Source organism: Eurytemora carolleeae, unplaced genomic scaffold, assembly GCF_000591075.1.
Source record: "Eurytemora carolleeae unplaced genomic scaffold, Eaff_2.0 scaffold2310, whole genome shotgun sequence".
Lineage (NCBI taxonomy): Eukaryota > Metazoa > Arthropoda > Copepoda > Calanoida > Temoridae > Eurytemora > Eurytemora carolleeae.
Window position 1 is genome coordinate 4,323 of NW_019398231.1, and position 16,352 is coordinate 20,674.

The 16,352-nt window shown below is 31.5% G+C and overlaps 1 protein-coding gene across 1 annotated transcript; it reads left to right on the forward strand.

The window, feature by feature from the left end:
- Window positions 1-4,969: 4,969 nt before the first annotated feature.
- Window positions 4,970-13,571, forward strand: LOC111717066 (kelch-like protein 20; the record flags this gene model as incomplete). The annotated part of the gene is given in 8 exon segments (XM_023492582.1): window positions 4,970-5,038; window positions 5,842-5,902; window positions 7,727-7,778; window positions 8,835-8,929; window positions 9,275-9,302; window positions 9,492-9,587; window positions 12,379-12,492; window positions 13,509-13,571. Coding segments are annotated over 5 exon segments (380 nt in total), but the record flags the coding sequence as incomplete, so codon positions are not given.
- Between the last annotated feature and the right edge of the window lie 2,781 nt (window positions 13,572-16,352).

Below are 16,352 nucleotides of genomic sequence, written 5' to 3' on the forward strand. Positions count from 1 at the left end.
TAACTCAACTTAGAATCTCTAAACCAACCGAAGAACATTCCCGTGGTTCTCCCAAGTTTCCCTATCAAAATTTGAGGCAAATCGGTCCAATAGTTTTCTGATTTATGATCGGACAAACAAACAGACAAACAGAAATAGATATATAGACTAAAGAAGACACAAGATGAATATATCATACGAAATTCCTTTCCTAATTCCTAATTCCTAATTCCTTTCCATTTCTTCACAATGTTATATGTTAAAAGTATATCAATAGAATCTATTATCATCGGTGAAAAAAATTGAAAATTTACAAGTCTCAAATAAATTCTTCTTAATAATAATAATAATTCTCAAAATATTAATTTTGCGTTTTCCCCATAAACTAATTATATACTAACATTGTTGATAAATTGTTAAATTTTTAAATTCATGGATTATTTTTGAGATCATCCATAAATTATACTTCTCCTAGGTTCAATTCTAAAATTCTTGAACATTTTTCTATTCCTTGAATATTTAACATTGATTCAATTTGTAAAATGTTGATATCTAGGTAAATCATTTAAGGAAATAGCATTAAATTAGCACTGATTATTTTAACGATTGAGAAATTAATTTCAGTCTGGAATTCAGAATCATTAGAACATGCTAAACATACAATTATTTCATGAAATATATTTTAGTATTTTCTTCTCATAAACACACCCTTCTTTACACATTGTGTGTCTATATTCACAAATCTATTAGAGATCGTTTAAAGTGACAAATATAAGGTATGGGCGCCATTACACTAATTCCCACCTCCCCCCCAAGCTAGAGATAATTTAGTTTTCTAGCCTGAAAAGTGTGTAATAGATAATTTAAATATAATAATTTAAATATCTCAATCATTCTTGACTATTCTTTAGGTTACCGTTGCAGATTTGGACATAGCACTTGAATTGAGATTTACTTAGATTTGTCCATAATCCTTTAAAACCTGAGACCTAATTTAAAGAATTTGAGCCCCGACTTAAATTTAAACCCCGGCTCAGATATGGTTGGTTCCACTTAAAATCATATTCATTGCTTCAAGATTTAAGAAACAGGTTTTTGGTGGATTTAAGACGCGGCTCAAATTCATTAAATTCGGACACTGCATGAATTAATTTGTTTTATAATTTTTTTAACTCTACAGAAGGTGTATGTGTGTCAGTGTTAGAATGTCACTTCAACAAATTTAGTTTTTTTTCTAAATTCACCAAATAATGCTTGTAAATCGGATTTGAAATGTTAACATGATTAGTAGAGAAAGAACCGAAGCGCCCAGGATTGGTAAAATGTTGTTGCTAATAAACTTATTCTAAAATTTTGAATTATTAATCAATAAAATTGTAATTAAAGAAAATGGGATTTTTTCTCATTTTAGAATTTGTATAAAATGTTCGTATTTCGCTTACCTGGGTGTTTCAGGTTTTCAGTGATTATCTTGTCAAGTTCAGATTTCGAGATAGTCAGAGGGGAAGGGTGAAGAAAGGGGTAGAGGGAGGAGTTATTTTTTTAATTAATCATGACAAATTGATAATGTTATCAACCCTCGTCAACTTATTTACGGTGTAAATATTTTCTGACATAGTTTAAAGTTGAACAGGTACTTCAGCTAAAATCATGGTTTAATACCAAGCGCGGGTAAAAGGTGGGAGTACTGATAATATAAACCTGGGAAACGCCGAGCACTCCTTAGCTAGGAAATTACTGCAACAGTTCCTCCAAATGTTTATGTGTACACTTTGTAGTCTAGAACCCTGTCTGATTGATAATTTTGTGACCAAAAGCGTCTAAAATTCAAATATTTTTAAATTCAGCCAATAATTTTTTACAAAAACATCCGTTGAAGATGAAATTCAATTGGTCGAGCACAACGGGTTAGAATTTCTTCTAATGTTAAAGATAAGATTTATGAAGAAATATCAACTACTAGCTGAAGGGCCCGGCGTTGCCCGTGGAAAAAATATTATTTTTTAAATTATCATTATTAGTTTTAACTATATATCTGTATGTTTACNATCAGCGTTTGCAATATAAATCTGGATAAAATAATAATAAAATAAAATCTATTTAAACAGCTTTATACCTTTTTATTGAGAAATATTAAAAGAGGTATCTATATTTTTCTTTTTGGAAATTTTATGAATTTTGTAAAATCCTACTTTGTCTCTGCTGCATGAATCCACAAGTTACTTGTAAAAAGAAACCGCTACAGAGTTTTCTAGTATCAATCAAAGTATATCTCTTTAGACACAATTAGGTTTGAGCGCATATTTGTAAACTGAGCTGAAAACTTTAGAATGGTGGATATCGAGATTAATGCTTGATCCTCTCTTTTTCTTAATATCGAGACTAACCTAATCTTGTACTTGTATCCTGAAACGTGTATAAAATTCAACCAATCAGAGTCGCGTATATGAAGCTGATAAATTTGAAATTTTACGCGCCAATTAGGATTAATATACAGAAACGGGAGGGACTATCTAATATTAAAAAACCGGTTTTTGATTTTTCTCTACTATATCCAAGAAAGAACGGTTTAAGAAGAAAATCAAAAGTGTGTCCATTGGATACTGTGACTAAATGATTGGGATTAAGGATATCTCATTCAAAAGTTTTCAGCTCAGGACATATAACTATGTATTTAAATGGAGGATCACCTGAAAGTACCTCGATAGTCCATAAAAGTCCCAAAATGTCGATGAAATCAAATCATCCTATGATAGATTTAATTGGCACGATTTGTTCTATTTTTTTATATTTCTAATTGAAAAAGTGAGTTCTTCAAAATTTATTCAACTTTGACATTAGAAAAAAAAGGTGAAGATGCATAGAGAATTTTATTCCTAAAAAACTTAGAAAGATAGAGAAACAGATTTATTTCCTAAATTGTCTCATGTTCTGCTTTAAATAGTGTTCAGTGTAATATAAATAATTGTTTAGGGTAGGGATATATGACAGAAGGAATTGGAGTTATTTCACGCCTATAGAAACCTACCCCTCCCCTACTACCTTCCCCTTTTCCCTACACCCTTCCCCCACCCTTTTCCTTAGCTCCTTTTCCAAACATGTATTTTTCACCCCACCTCACACACAACCCTTCTCCAAAATTCATTATAGAAAATATAAGAAAAAAAACTCAGAGGAGGAGGAGGGTCTATAGGGGCTCAGCCCCCATCCCCCTCTGGATCAGTAAAATCTATAGTTCCATGGGTCTTCAGGCCCCACCGGGTGCTGAGACCCCCCTGAAAAGAAAAAAAAGATTAACTTCCCCTTGGACAAATTACTTTGTACGCCCCTGAAAAATGTCTTTAAAAAGCTAATTGTTAATGTTATATGTCATCACGCTTTCAGTTGTATTAATTGCACAAGACAGTTGTAAATATGTTCGGCTCCAGGATCATTTAAGGATAATTTGAAACTATTAATGGGTTAACGTTCACTTCTTTTCAACTTGGAAAATCAATTAATATGTTCAAAGTTGAAATTAAATAAAACTTTATAATTACCAAAAATTGAGAAGAAAAAATATAAATATCTAAATAGTTTTCTCCACATATTCTCTTCCACGCTCAAAATTGTGAAAAGTATTAGAAAATTAATTTTTGTATTCTGAACATTTGTATTTCTTCCACTTTGTCAAATTTTATGCAAAAAACGCTTTAAAACTATTGGATTTTTTGTATGATAACAAGGCTTCTATCTCAACTTTTAATTGTGCAGCTTTGTGAGCATCTTTTTTTTGTACAGTATAAAACAAAAAAAAAACAAAAAAACGTTTGCGGATTTTATAATATTTCTTGGCGTATTTTCAAAATTTTTTTTAAAACTTTTAACAAAATTCAAATTGAATTATAAAAGTGAGAAAAAACAAGCTTGGGATAGGAAGAAGTCTGTAATAAAACAGGGAAAAAAAATAATTTTAGAAAAAAAATCTTGCATACAAATACTTTTACAAGAAAAAATCTAAAAATACGAACTTTTGAGGTAAGCAAGACGTTTAAAAAGTCAAATGGACAGACACATTTATCAAGGGCCCGTTATTTGTAAAGTGGCATCTCCAATTCACAGATACTCAATAAATCTATTCTCACTGGGCACTGTTCAAGGTTATTCATCTGTACACTGCACACTCCATGCCATTGATTTAAAGGTACCATTGTAAATGAGACATGCCTCTCTATAAATGGAGGGTCATTAGAATTACGACTATAAAAGTCTTTTAAAGAACATCTCTAAAATTTTAAGTAACTAGAAATTCAAGGCGCTTCGCGCCCTTCTTTCTAAGCTTTTAGAGCGCTTCGCGCCCATCTTCTATTTAAATTGTGAACATGTTCTTTTTGTTTACATTTAAAAACAAAAAAGATTGCGGATTTAAAAAAAAAATTCGCGGATTTTCAAGAATTTAATTCTTTTACAAAATTAAAAACCTTTAAAACACATTTTTAAAAAAATTTTTATCATTCATAAACCTTCCCTGTGGTCACGTGATGTCCCACAAAAAATTTGGGCCCGATCAGTTCAGCCGTTTTGACGTTTATTGGATACAAACAGACAGACAAGACAAATTTATATATAGATAGATATACCTTTTCGGGTTTGAATGGCATAACAAAGTTTGAATGGAATGGAGGCTTGACTTTTTATACTCCGTTTAATCGTAAAAGGCTTATGCCCATATGTGGTGTAACTTCAAGTATATAAGGAGATATATGTATATATATAAACTTATATCCTAAACTGGTGGTCGATTATAGCAATACAATAAAGTACAATTAAGTTTCAAATGTTTACAAGCTTTTCTTGAATTACAAGTTTACAAGTAATCAAAGCGAAGATTTTTGAATCGACGCCTCTCTTTGTTTCCATGTTTATGTGTATCCATGCTGTTTAAAAGCTTGATATAAATAAAAATTGAAATCGAAAGTCGTCTTTATTGTATTAATATAAATAGTTGGACCTGCTACAGAACTATACTCAGAGAGCATCTGATGATGAAACTTTAAATGTGTTTGTAAAAACCCCTTTGGTAAGTAAGTAGCTATTACACATACTGTTACTTTTGGTTAGAATAAATTATTAAGCCTGTATTGCAATATTTGAACAGCTTCATTCCGTAGAGAGACTTTCCCCAGTCCTATTTAACAAAAAGGTTTTGGTTTTCTTCCAAAAAATATATAGTTAAGTTTGAGTCGAGTTTTTATCTGAATATATTATTTCAATGCGATTGCAGAACTTTCCTTAAAGGAATTGAGTCTTTGCCACAAACTCTGAATTTATAATCCCTATATATCTTTAAAACCCAATGTCGTACATCTTAGATATTTCAAACTTATATTATTTGATCTAACAAAATTCATAGTTTGAAATGTCTAAGGTCTACGACATTGGAGTCCAAAGATATAGGGTTTAGAAAAGCAGAGTTTGTGGCAAAGACTCAATTCCTTTTTGAAAATTTCTGTTTTTATTAATTAAGCTTGCGCAGCCCTAAAGTGAAGGAACCCATCCTAAACGGATAAAACAGAATTAAATGTATTTTTATATCCATTACACAATTATAACCATGGTATTGAGTCTCATGAAAATCGTCTTTATTAAGTCTTTTATTCAGATATGTCGCTTATAAGGATTTTCAATTTGAAACTATTTTTACTTTAACAATGTACCTTGAATGTGTTTACAGAGAGGGGTCAGTTATAAACGTCAAAAATTACAACTTTGTTTATCTGCACTTTTAATTGAAACATTAGAAATGCGCGGCTTTTATTTCGTTTTGTACTGGTTATATAGAATATGTTAGAAGGTTTACCTATATTGAAATAAAATGTTTAGGAAATTGGTCCATGCTCGTTTACTGTGCCTGTAAGTTTTGGCGCCAAATTTCAAACAGGAGGTGAATTCTACTAGACCCCAGTTTTAAAATTAGCATTAATGTTATTATTTTGGGGTCCGTTTATAAACGTTTAAGGTTATTTGGCGTTTATGAGACTCTACAAAAATTTGAGATATTAAATTTTAACTTTTATGATATTACACAACAAATTTTCCCGATAAAATATCTTAACCAAAATCATGCCTACTACCCTTACATTTATTTATATATATTTTAACTTCTTAAAATTTTTTTACATTCAAGGATAATGCCCTTTTCTTTCCAGTCCCAGTTTTTTCGGAAAACATTTCAATGTTTGCTTAATTTCCTTCTTTCTTAGTTTTAATTGGTTTTAATTGGTTTTTACATAAACCCAAACATTTGATCTGCTATTTCAATGAGTTTTTTCGGTTGTCAGGTGTGTCTCCACACTTAAAATGTTGTACAATTTTGTGCTTTAAAAGTTTTCTTTCTTTCATTTTGCTTAATTTTGACTCTGACAGATTGAAGATATTGGCATTGACGATAGAAAAGTGAAACCAATAACAAACGATGAAATACTTCCGTTCTGCTTCAGTGTTTAAAATAACGGATCAATTAGGCTACGCATTACACAATGCACATTGCATAATGCATTACAATACATTGGCAAAATATGACGAATTCGACAGCTAATGCTCTAAAGGAACTAATATACAATTGCATCAAACTCTAACTTTCTAATCGACAGTTGACAGTTGCGACAGTTGACTTGAAGGTGTAGACCTTAGAATATTGTTGCGTCATAAGGTTGCAAAGATGTATGTAGGATTAAAAGAATATATTTTGCAACGAAACCCAGGGGCGTATTCAGGAATTTGTCCAGGGGGGGGCTTAAATTTTTTTCTCTTTCCATGGGGAGGCTCAGCACCCGTTGGGGCCTGAAAACCCCCCCTAAATCAATAGATTTCAGTGGTCCAGGGGGGGCATACCCCTATAGCCCCCCCTGAATACGCCTCTGATTAAGTTCCTGTTAAGTTAAGTTAAGTGCGCCACTATAGCGACACGTAAGAAGTAAAAAAGCGCAAAGTACAAATGTATACAAAAAAAAGAGCAAAGTACAAATGTATACAATAAAAAGCGCTAAGTACAAATGTATACAATAAAAAGCGCAAAGTAAAAATGTATACAATAAAAAGCGCAAAGTAAAAATGTATACAATAAAAAGCGCTAAGTAAAAATGTATAAAATAAAAAGGAACTAATTTCTGATTTATACTTTACATGAGTTGTAACTTGACTCAAGAACTAGGGTTTCTAATTTTTTTCTGGATGCATTGGTTCCGTAAAGGACCTACGGTTACTGAACATTTCCTCAATTTGTTAAAAATGATAAATCATTAAAAACTTTCATAACCGGTTTTCAAATAAATCTACTCCTAAGATGCTACATGCAGATCTAGATATGACATGCTGAACCAAGAATGTAATGCAAGGAAAGTTAATTGCTGTCGCTTATACTTTGCGTACATATTGAAACCAGTTCTCTCTGGGCGAAATTTGTAAACACGAATAGATGCCTCATGTGTTCGTATAGTATCCGAGGAGGTTAAACGCATTGAATTTTGATCATTCACATAATAGTTTCCTATGACCAGAATATTTCATTGATTATTTATGTGAAAGATGGATCCCATGTCAGGCTTCGACATCCGTCTTGTGTTTACATTACAGCCCAGTGACAGTACACTGCAGTACAAAAGATGCGTACACCTCTGAAATAACTTTCCTTGCATTAAATCCTTGGTCGCAACAGTGCACTGTTAGCAGTGAAGGATAATTTTAGATTTTTTGTTTTGTTTCACAGGAATTCCTGTTTATGGTAAAAAAGTCTACATTTACAGCATTTATGGGACGAGGTAAATATGCTGCAGTGGTCGTCATATATTTCACTACAATAACAACACTTTTTTCTCAGTTTTGATTTTTGGCACAAGCTTTCAGAAATACAACAAAGACACGCAGTAACATGTAAACAAAGAGAAATTGCCAACTTAGATGGAAAATATATTGTGTTATTTAAACATTACTGTTTTATGAAATTAAATCGAAAATATTAAATGTACACTGGCATAATTTGGTATTTTGGTAATTTGGTATGTATTGTTGGGGCCGGGTATAACCCTGGAAACATGGTCATACTTACCTCACGTGGATTTAACGATTCTGTCAATATTCCAGGAAGCACTTTCAATCACAATTTGGCCCATTAAACATAATTTTTAACCTTTTTTCTTAAATACTTTTTGTCGGCATCTACATTTTGAATGAAAATGTAAAGAATAAACATATCCATAAGTTAATGAATTAAAGACCAAAGCACGTTTGATTTCAAAGAGAAGAAACCGAATGCTGCTCTGGTTAGTCCGGGGTGACCTTGGATAGGATATGAATTATACATCTTGATAAAAAGTATACTTCCTCTGTATACTTCTATACCCCGTGCAACTGTGAATGAAATTGTTGCATACCAAGAAATAAAGGAATGTGGATTGAAATCAAATCCAAACATTTCAAGGATATGTTTCCTTCAAAAAACTTACGACGGATAAACTCAGTACGTTCAACTAATTACCTGAATTAATTGATGTCATAAAACAATAACATTCTAAAAGACCAAAGATTATTTTCTCCTAAAATTAAGATATTATCTTTTTTATATGTTTATTTATCTCTGTTGTATAAAAACTTATTTGAAATCAAGGATTTAATATAAAGTCGTCATCTGCATTTTATTGAAATTTTGGCGGACCACTGTATTTCATACTTTCTCTACAGAGTGCAGACCTTTTTTTTACCTTTTTTAAACTGTTAAACTCACAAGTTTTAAACGGAGAACACCCCTCCCCCTGTCCCCCCACCCTTCTTTGAACACTTGTACAATTTGCTAAATATTTTCGATATTAATTTTTAAGTTGTATCTCTGGGAATATGGAATCTCCTGGAAATTGGACTATTTCAAATAATTGCACTTTGCCATCAAGAGCGAGTACTTCGATGACTGTTTTAGGCAAGGATGTAATGCAAGGACAGTTATTTCAGAAGTGTACACATCTTTTGTACTGCAGTGTACTGTCTCTGGGTGGTAATGTAAACACAAGACGGATGTCAAAGCCTGACATGGGATCCATCTTTTACATAAAAAAATCAATGAAATATTCTGGTCATAGGAAACTATTATGTGAATTATCAAAATTATCAAAATTTAATGCTTTTAACCTCCTCGAATACTAAACAAACACTGATGCATCTATTCTTGTTCACAAATTCCGCCCAAAGAGAACTGGTTTCAATGTGTACTGCAGAGCATACACGACCGCAATTAACTTTCCTTGCATTACACCCTTGGTTTTAGGACGATATATCTTGAGTACTGGAAGCAGGTTAGATATGAAAGACTTATCATTCGAGGGCTAATTTTACTAATAATTGAATATAATAATGTTGGTATAAACATCTGCATTCTAGTTCTTTAGAAATCATGAATTTCCGACGTACCCAGATTTCATACTTTTTAAAGTTGTTTTTTGATTTCCTATTTTATTTCCATCCTCACTATTGTTGTTGTATAGTTCAGTTCAAATTGAACGTTTTGATGGGAACTCTTGGACAACCCTGAACAACAATCTGACAAAACAAAGAGATCAGACCTGCTCTGTAGCAATAAGGTAATATTTTCATTTATTGAAATTACTATCTTGGAAAATGCACGGGAGGTTGGTTTCAACCGACTTCTTTGACCCAAACTTGCTACAGAGTGTCACATCTCTGGCGTCAAGTAAAATTTGTGGAATATACATTTCATAGATACTTCTACAATGATAACCAGAAAACTCCAGAATATGAAGACGACTTTAAGAGTCAAATTATGAATTTACATAATCCAATGAGCATGAGACACAGAAAGTGTGCAGTGTAAACAGGCCCATTTCACTTAATAAGTGTCTTGTAAAACTATGTGATTTTAACAACATAAAATACACTTAAGTATTGCTGTAAAGTCGTCTTCCTATGTCAGCGTTTTCCTGTTATCACTGCAGTTCTAGAACTATCAAAATTTGCAATGAAACCTTGACTTTTCACTTATTATTGGTACAGTGAAATTAAAAATTTATGGAAAAACCAGATTAGAAAATGATTTAGTAGTCATTTTTGGTGAACTGCAACCCGCTATTTTGAATTACAGCTGCCAGCCTGCTGGAGCTTAGACAGGAAACATTACATAGACTCTTAACAACCTTCTTATTTGCGTCACAATAGTTTCTATAAAAATCTAAACGATCAATCAGTTTTTTCTCCGACCACAGTTATCCTTGAAAAGTACCAATACAAATGAATAGTTAATCGGCTATTTAGTTTACCCTGAATTATCCAAATAAGTGAACGGTCCCTTTAAATATGTATACAAATCTGATGCAAACGGAAACTTTTACTAATAGCTAAGAATTAATATGTATATCTAAAAACATTACACTTGACAAAAGGACTGATTGCTCGCCATAAATTATAATTTTCAAACCTTTGCAACCATGCTGTAGTAGACCATTCATATTTCAAACCTTTGCAACCATGCTGTAGTAAACCATTCATATTTCAAACCTTTGCAACCATGCTGTAGTAGACCATTCATAATTCAAACTTTGACTATTTGAGAAAGAAGAATTCTTAGTTTGAAGTATGATATGTCTACAAAAGGAAGTTATAATACGACATCTATCTGCAAAGAAGAAATTAGAAAATTCAGATTCTATTTTTTGTGGAGGGGCAATATTTTAAAGATATAAAAATTCCATCCATATCCTAATGAAAAAGTAGATTTGCCCTGTGTAAAAAGTTTCTAAAAAAAAGTCCTGGATACCAGGATCAGCTGTTCATTGTCATGAAATTGAACATGGATGCATCTCCAAGTTTCAAAACTATTTAGTAAATAGGACTCAATATGTTTGTATAAATGGTATTTTTTCTAAAGAAAAAACAATTTTATGTGGTGTTCCTCAGGGAAGTGTTCTTGGGCCCCTACTTTTTCTCATATACATAAACGATTTGCCTTTAGCAACGTCTTTTTTTACTAATCTATTTGCTGATGACACTAGTTTTCTAAAATCATCTCCACATATCGAAACTTTAGTAATTGATGCGAACTTTGAACTAAAAAAGGCAGCTACATGGTTTCAGGCAAACCGTTTAACACTAAATGTTTCCAAAACAAAGTTTATGATATTTAGGAATAAAAATATGCATTTTAATCCTGAGAACTGCAAATTAAAAATTGGAAATGAGATACTAGAAAGAATAGGAACTAACTGTACAAATAAATATTTCAAATTTGTTGGACTCAAAATTGATGAATTTTTAAATTGGGACTATCAAATTGAACATGTTTCCAATAAGATTGCTAGCTCAATTTTTGCTCTGAATCAGATTAAAAACATTTTACCGTTAAACATTCGTCTACTAGTCTATAATGCACTTGTAAGGCCACATATTGAGTATGGAATTATAACATGGGGGGGTGTAAAAAATGCTAAACTACAGAAAATCAAGTCTTTGCAAAAAAGGGCAATTAGAGCAGTAAATAATAGTTCATTTAAGGCACATTCAGATCCAATATTTTTCAGATTAGAACTCCTAAATCTTGATGATACATATAAACTAGGTGTTCTATCTTTTATGCATAAATACTTTTATGAAAACCTTCCAGCTTCCTTCCAGGATATGTTTAATTCTTTAGCTGAACCAAATAGAACAAAATCATATAAACTTGAACGAGTTCTCTTTAAAACCCTAGAATGTTTTCCCTCTGCCTTATTTCCAAAAATATGGAATTCGATTGAATTAGAGCTTAAAGAAACTAAATCTGCAAAATCGTTCAAAAGAAAAGTCGCCAAGATCTATTTAGATAGTTATGCAAATTATATCTGTAAAAAAAAAACTGTGTATCATGTGGATAAACTTAGTCTTTACTATCTTCTTCACCCTGTAGTTCATAAACATGATTCTAATAACTTATGTTACCTTCTGTTCCAACCCTCCAAGCCGAGTATCCTCCCTTTTCTTTATACTCCCTGACCTCCTTCTTACCTTTTACCTGATTTATTATCATTCTTATGTTTAAAATGTACAATGTACATTGTTTTTATCTGCAACTCTCATTAGTTTATAGTGGGCCAACCAATTAAAACAAACTAATCTGGTTAGGCGGGTCCAAACTACATAGTAAATTATGATTTTTTTATTTGTATTATCTCGTGCTTTGTAGTTGAATAAAAATATGAAGTAGTTTACCAATCGAATTCCTTAAATCACACTGAAAGGCACACTGATCAGTGCTTCATTGTGGTTTACGTTTCTTTAAAATTGTTGCCTTAGTAAAAACAAAGGTCTTGTTTCTTGCTGGGTTCCTTCTGGGCCCTAAAGATGTGCAATTGTTATTATATCACTCTATAATTTTTTCTAAAGTGATACGGAAATGATATTACTCGGAGGATATAACGGTTGGCGTATGAGCCTTGTGGAAAAGTATGATGTCAATGGAAATCTTGTTGAGACTCTACCAAAAATGAATAAAGCAAGGTATATAAGATAATCCTCTCGCGCAGTTTTTAGCCGTTTAGCATTTTTAATTCGGTTGAGACCATAGGAATAATAATACCCTTTTTTAAATGCATAGGATGCATAGATGCATAGTTTATATACATTTTATATATCGTTAACGTCATAAATTCATATATACCATGAAGCATAGGATGCATAGATGCATAGACTTATATAAGAAATATATACAAGTTTATATATGGCTGCATAGGATGCATAGGATGCATAGANTGTTATTAAATAACTATTTAATTCCTTACAATTACAAAAGACGACATTATGAAACGACAGCATTTCTGGAGAAGACGACCTTTGTTACGATCTTTTATTACCCCAGAAAATGCGTCAAATTTGCGTAGATTTTCTGATGCGCTATCTTTAATTAGCAAAGTCTTTGATCTATATATATATTATCTTTGATACAAACGGACAAACAAAAAGACATCATTAGTATAATCCGGGGCGGGCACAGGATTGCAGCCAAGGGGACTAGATTTTTTAGGTACATATAAACAGGCACAAAAATTCTGAGGAGCTTTAATATGGGCCCACGATCACCGAGTGAAACGTAGCGAGCAAGGCGGAGGGTAGATTTTTTTTGTAGTTTTGGTAGTAAAACTAGTAATTTTAGCTTGAATTTTATGTTATGTATTATATTTTTTTATTTTTTAACAACGTAAGTAATAATTTTAGCTTGAACTTAATGTTAAAGTGAAAATTCGATTTTCCCTGAATTGATACACAGAAAGTTTTTATCTCAAATTTTACAATGTTGGGTGACATTAAATGTTGATAATTTCGATATTACTACGTCAGAGGGGGGGGGGTGCAAAGGTACCACCGCCCCCCCCTGTGTCCTCCCTTGAGTATATTTATAGATAGATCTAGAGTTGTTGAGTTTTTTATTATTCTTGTGAATTATGCAGACATGTAATGTCTTCTAAAGGCTGGCACTGCAACGGTCTGGACTAAATATGAATCATTTCATTTTTTAGATCTAGCCCTGGATGCGCTATTTTTAAGAATGAACTGTATGCTGTAGGAGGATGGAATAACGGGTATAAAAAGAATGTTTTGGAAAACTATTCTTTTAATAAAAATCAAATACTAGTTTTACAGAGCACTTTTTTATCAACAAAGGGATTGAGTGTCTGCTACAAACATAAATTTTCTAATCCCTGTATGTTTACAAATTTTCATATTTTAAATTTCAGATTATTTGATCTAAAAGAATTCATAGTATGAAAAGATGTAGCGATTAGAAAATCTGAGTTTGTGGCAAAAACTGAGTTTCTTTAGTGAATAAATGTTGCTCTTCAAGTTGCCCATATATTTTCCAAAAATTTTTCTGTTTAATTTGGTACATTTTTTAAATAATTAATGTCCGACCAAGTTAAAAATTTTCAATTTTGACAATCCACAGGCCCTCCCTTGCAGTTGCAACAAAAATAGATGTTATCTTTTCCACAAATTCAGAGTTGCTAATCACTATATTTTTGTAACCTGGTGTTGTAAACCTATAATATTTTAAACTTAGATCATTTTATCTAACAGTCTACGACATTGGGTCAAAAGATCAAGGGATAAAAAATCAAAGTTTATGGCAAAGACTCAATTCCTTTGGGCACGGGGTGCAACCTTTTGACGTTTATTTGTCACAGACAGACAGACAAGCAAAATATAAAATAAAAATTGATAATTTTGGAATTACTTTGCTCGAAACCCTCATTCCAAGATAATCAACTTCAGGTTTGGCGAACGATTAAAAACTATTGGATTTTTTTTTATGATAACAAGGCTTTTATGGCGCTTCGCGTCCATCTTCTATTTCAACTTTTTATTGTGGCTTTATCTGTGAGCATCTTTATTTGTACAGTATAAAACAAAACAAAAACCAAAAACGTTTGCGGATTTCATAATATCTTTTGGCGCATTTTCAAAATTTTACAAAAATAAAAAACTTTTAAACACAAATTTTTAAAATTATCATGTATATATTTATATATGTATTTAATAAAAGCAAACATAATGCAGTTTTGAATTTTTGGAATTTTTTTTAAACGATCCAAAACGATTAACAAAATATATAAACAAAAACTGTTTTTACAAAAAATACCATGCAGTCGCTTTTTTCCGGTAAAGAATATGTTTTTTTAATTAACGAAAAGTTCTGTTACATAGTTAAAAACAGACGAGGGGTTATTCCGTTTCGTAAATCAAACAGGAAGTCCAACTGATTGAATAATGCGCTAAGGAACAAAATTCAAATCGAATTATAAAAGTGAGAAAAGACAAGCTTGGGATAGGAAGAAGTCTGTAATAAAACAGGGAAAAAAAATAATTTTAGAAAAAAAATCTTGCATACAAATACTTTTACAAGAAAAAATCTAAAAATACGAACTTTTGAGGTAAGCAAGACGTTTAAAAAGTCAAATGGACAGACACATTTCAATTAATAAGTGATTTAATAAGTTACGTCCATATTGAAAGTTGTATATTTTTATCTTAAAGGAAGTTGTCTCTTAATAGGAATAGTACANAAGGAGTTGAGTTTTTGCCACAAACTCTGATTTTCTAATCTCCATATCTGTGTAATCCAATGTCGTAGACCTTATATATTTCAAATTATTAATACTTATAGATAAAATAATCTAAGTTTGAAATATCAAAGGTTTGCCCCATCAGGTTGCAAAGATATGGGGATCAGAAGATTTGAGTTTGTGGCAAAAACTCAATTCCTTTCAAGTGACTCTCCATTTTAAGAGAGGCATGTCCGATTCACAACTGTGCTTTTTATCCTTCTTCTGAACTGAAAGGATGGAAATATCCTTGGTTTTCTTTCTGGAAATTTATAATTTTCAATTGTGGGTTCTCTTTAAATGTGGATTGGGCATTCAACTCTTAGGTATCACACGAAATTGCATTGACAGTTTCTTTAAGTGAAATTATGCAAGATCAAACATAACACAAAATATGACAAATTGATTTTTTTGTAAACCCTCAACACAGTAAATACAAAATATGCAAACATAAATGCAAAATTTTCATAACCTTAGGGAACCATAAAGAAAAACTGAAGTTTTTCTTGTTCTTTTTTTATTTACATTTTAATTTAACACATTTGGTGTAAAAATTTTTATAAATGTTTGTTCCTCTTATTGTAGATTTATTGACAAGAACAAAAATGTTCTTAATTTCTAATATCAAACCCCGGATAAAATTGATTTTCTCATTCTTATCCGTAAATAAAACTTGAGGAACTACGAGGTCACAAAGTTGTATCAGTAATGTCACATAAGTATAATTTTCTTCTTCTGTTTAGTTAGCAGTGGATAATTAATACAAATAATAGAAGAGGGGGTGCAGGAGAGTCCATAATATTTAAATGGTTTAAATATTTAAATGTTTAAAGCTATAAAACTTCTTTATTATAACCTAATAATGTCATGGAGTGGACCAAAAGAACCAATGCAATCTATTATTAACAGTAAGAACTTTTTAATTTGGAATTGGAGACATGCACTTAATTTGATTCCACTTCAACCAAACTTTTAAATTGTTAGAGATATATTATGTATTAATCATGAAATATTTCCAATTTGGACTAAATAGTTATTTTAGGTGTTTTGATTGGATTGTGTAAAAGCTAATCAAAGGGGGAAGAATTATTTATTACAGGGGCAGTGTTTATATCAGTACAATGATGACAATTATATAATTAAACTTTATTTTTCAACAAGTTTTATTTAGTAGAGACAAATATACAAATCTGAGAAGTTTTACAAAGGAATTGAGTCTTTGCCACTAACTACAATTTTATAATCATTATATCTTTGTAA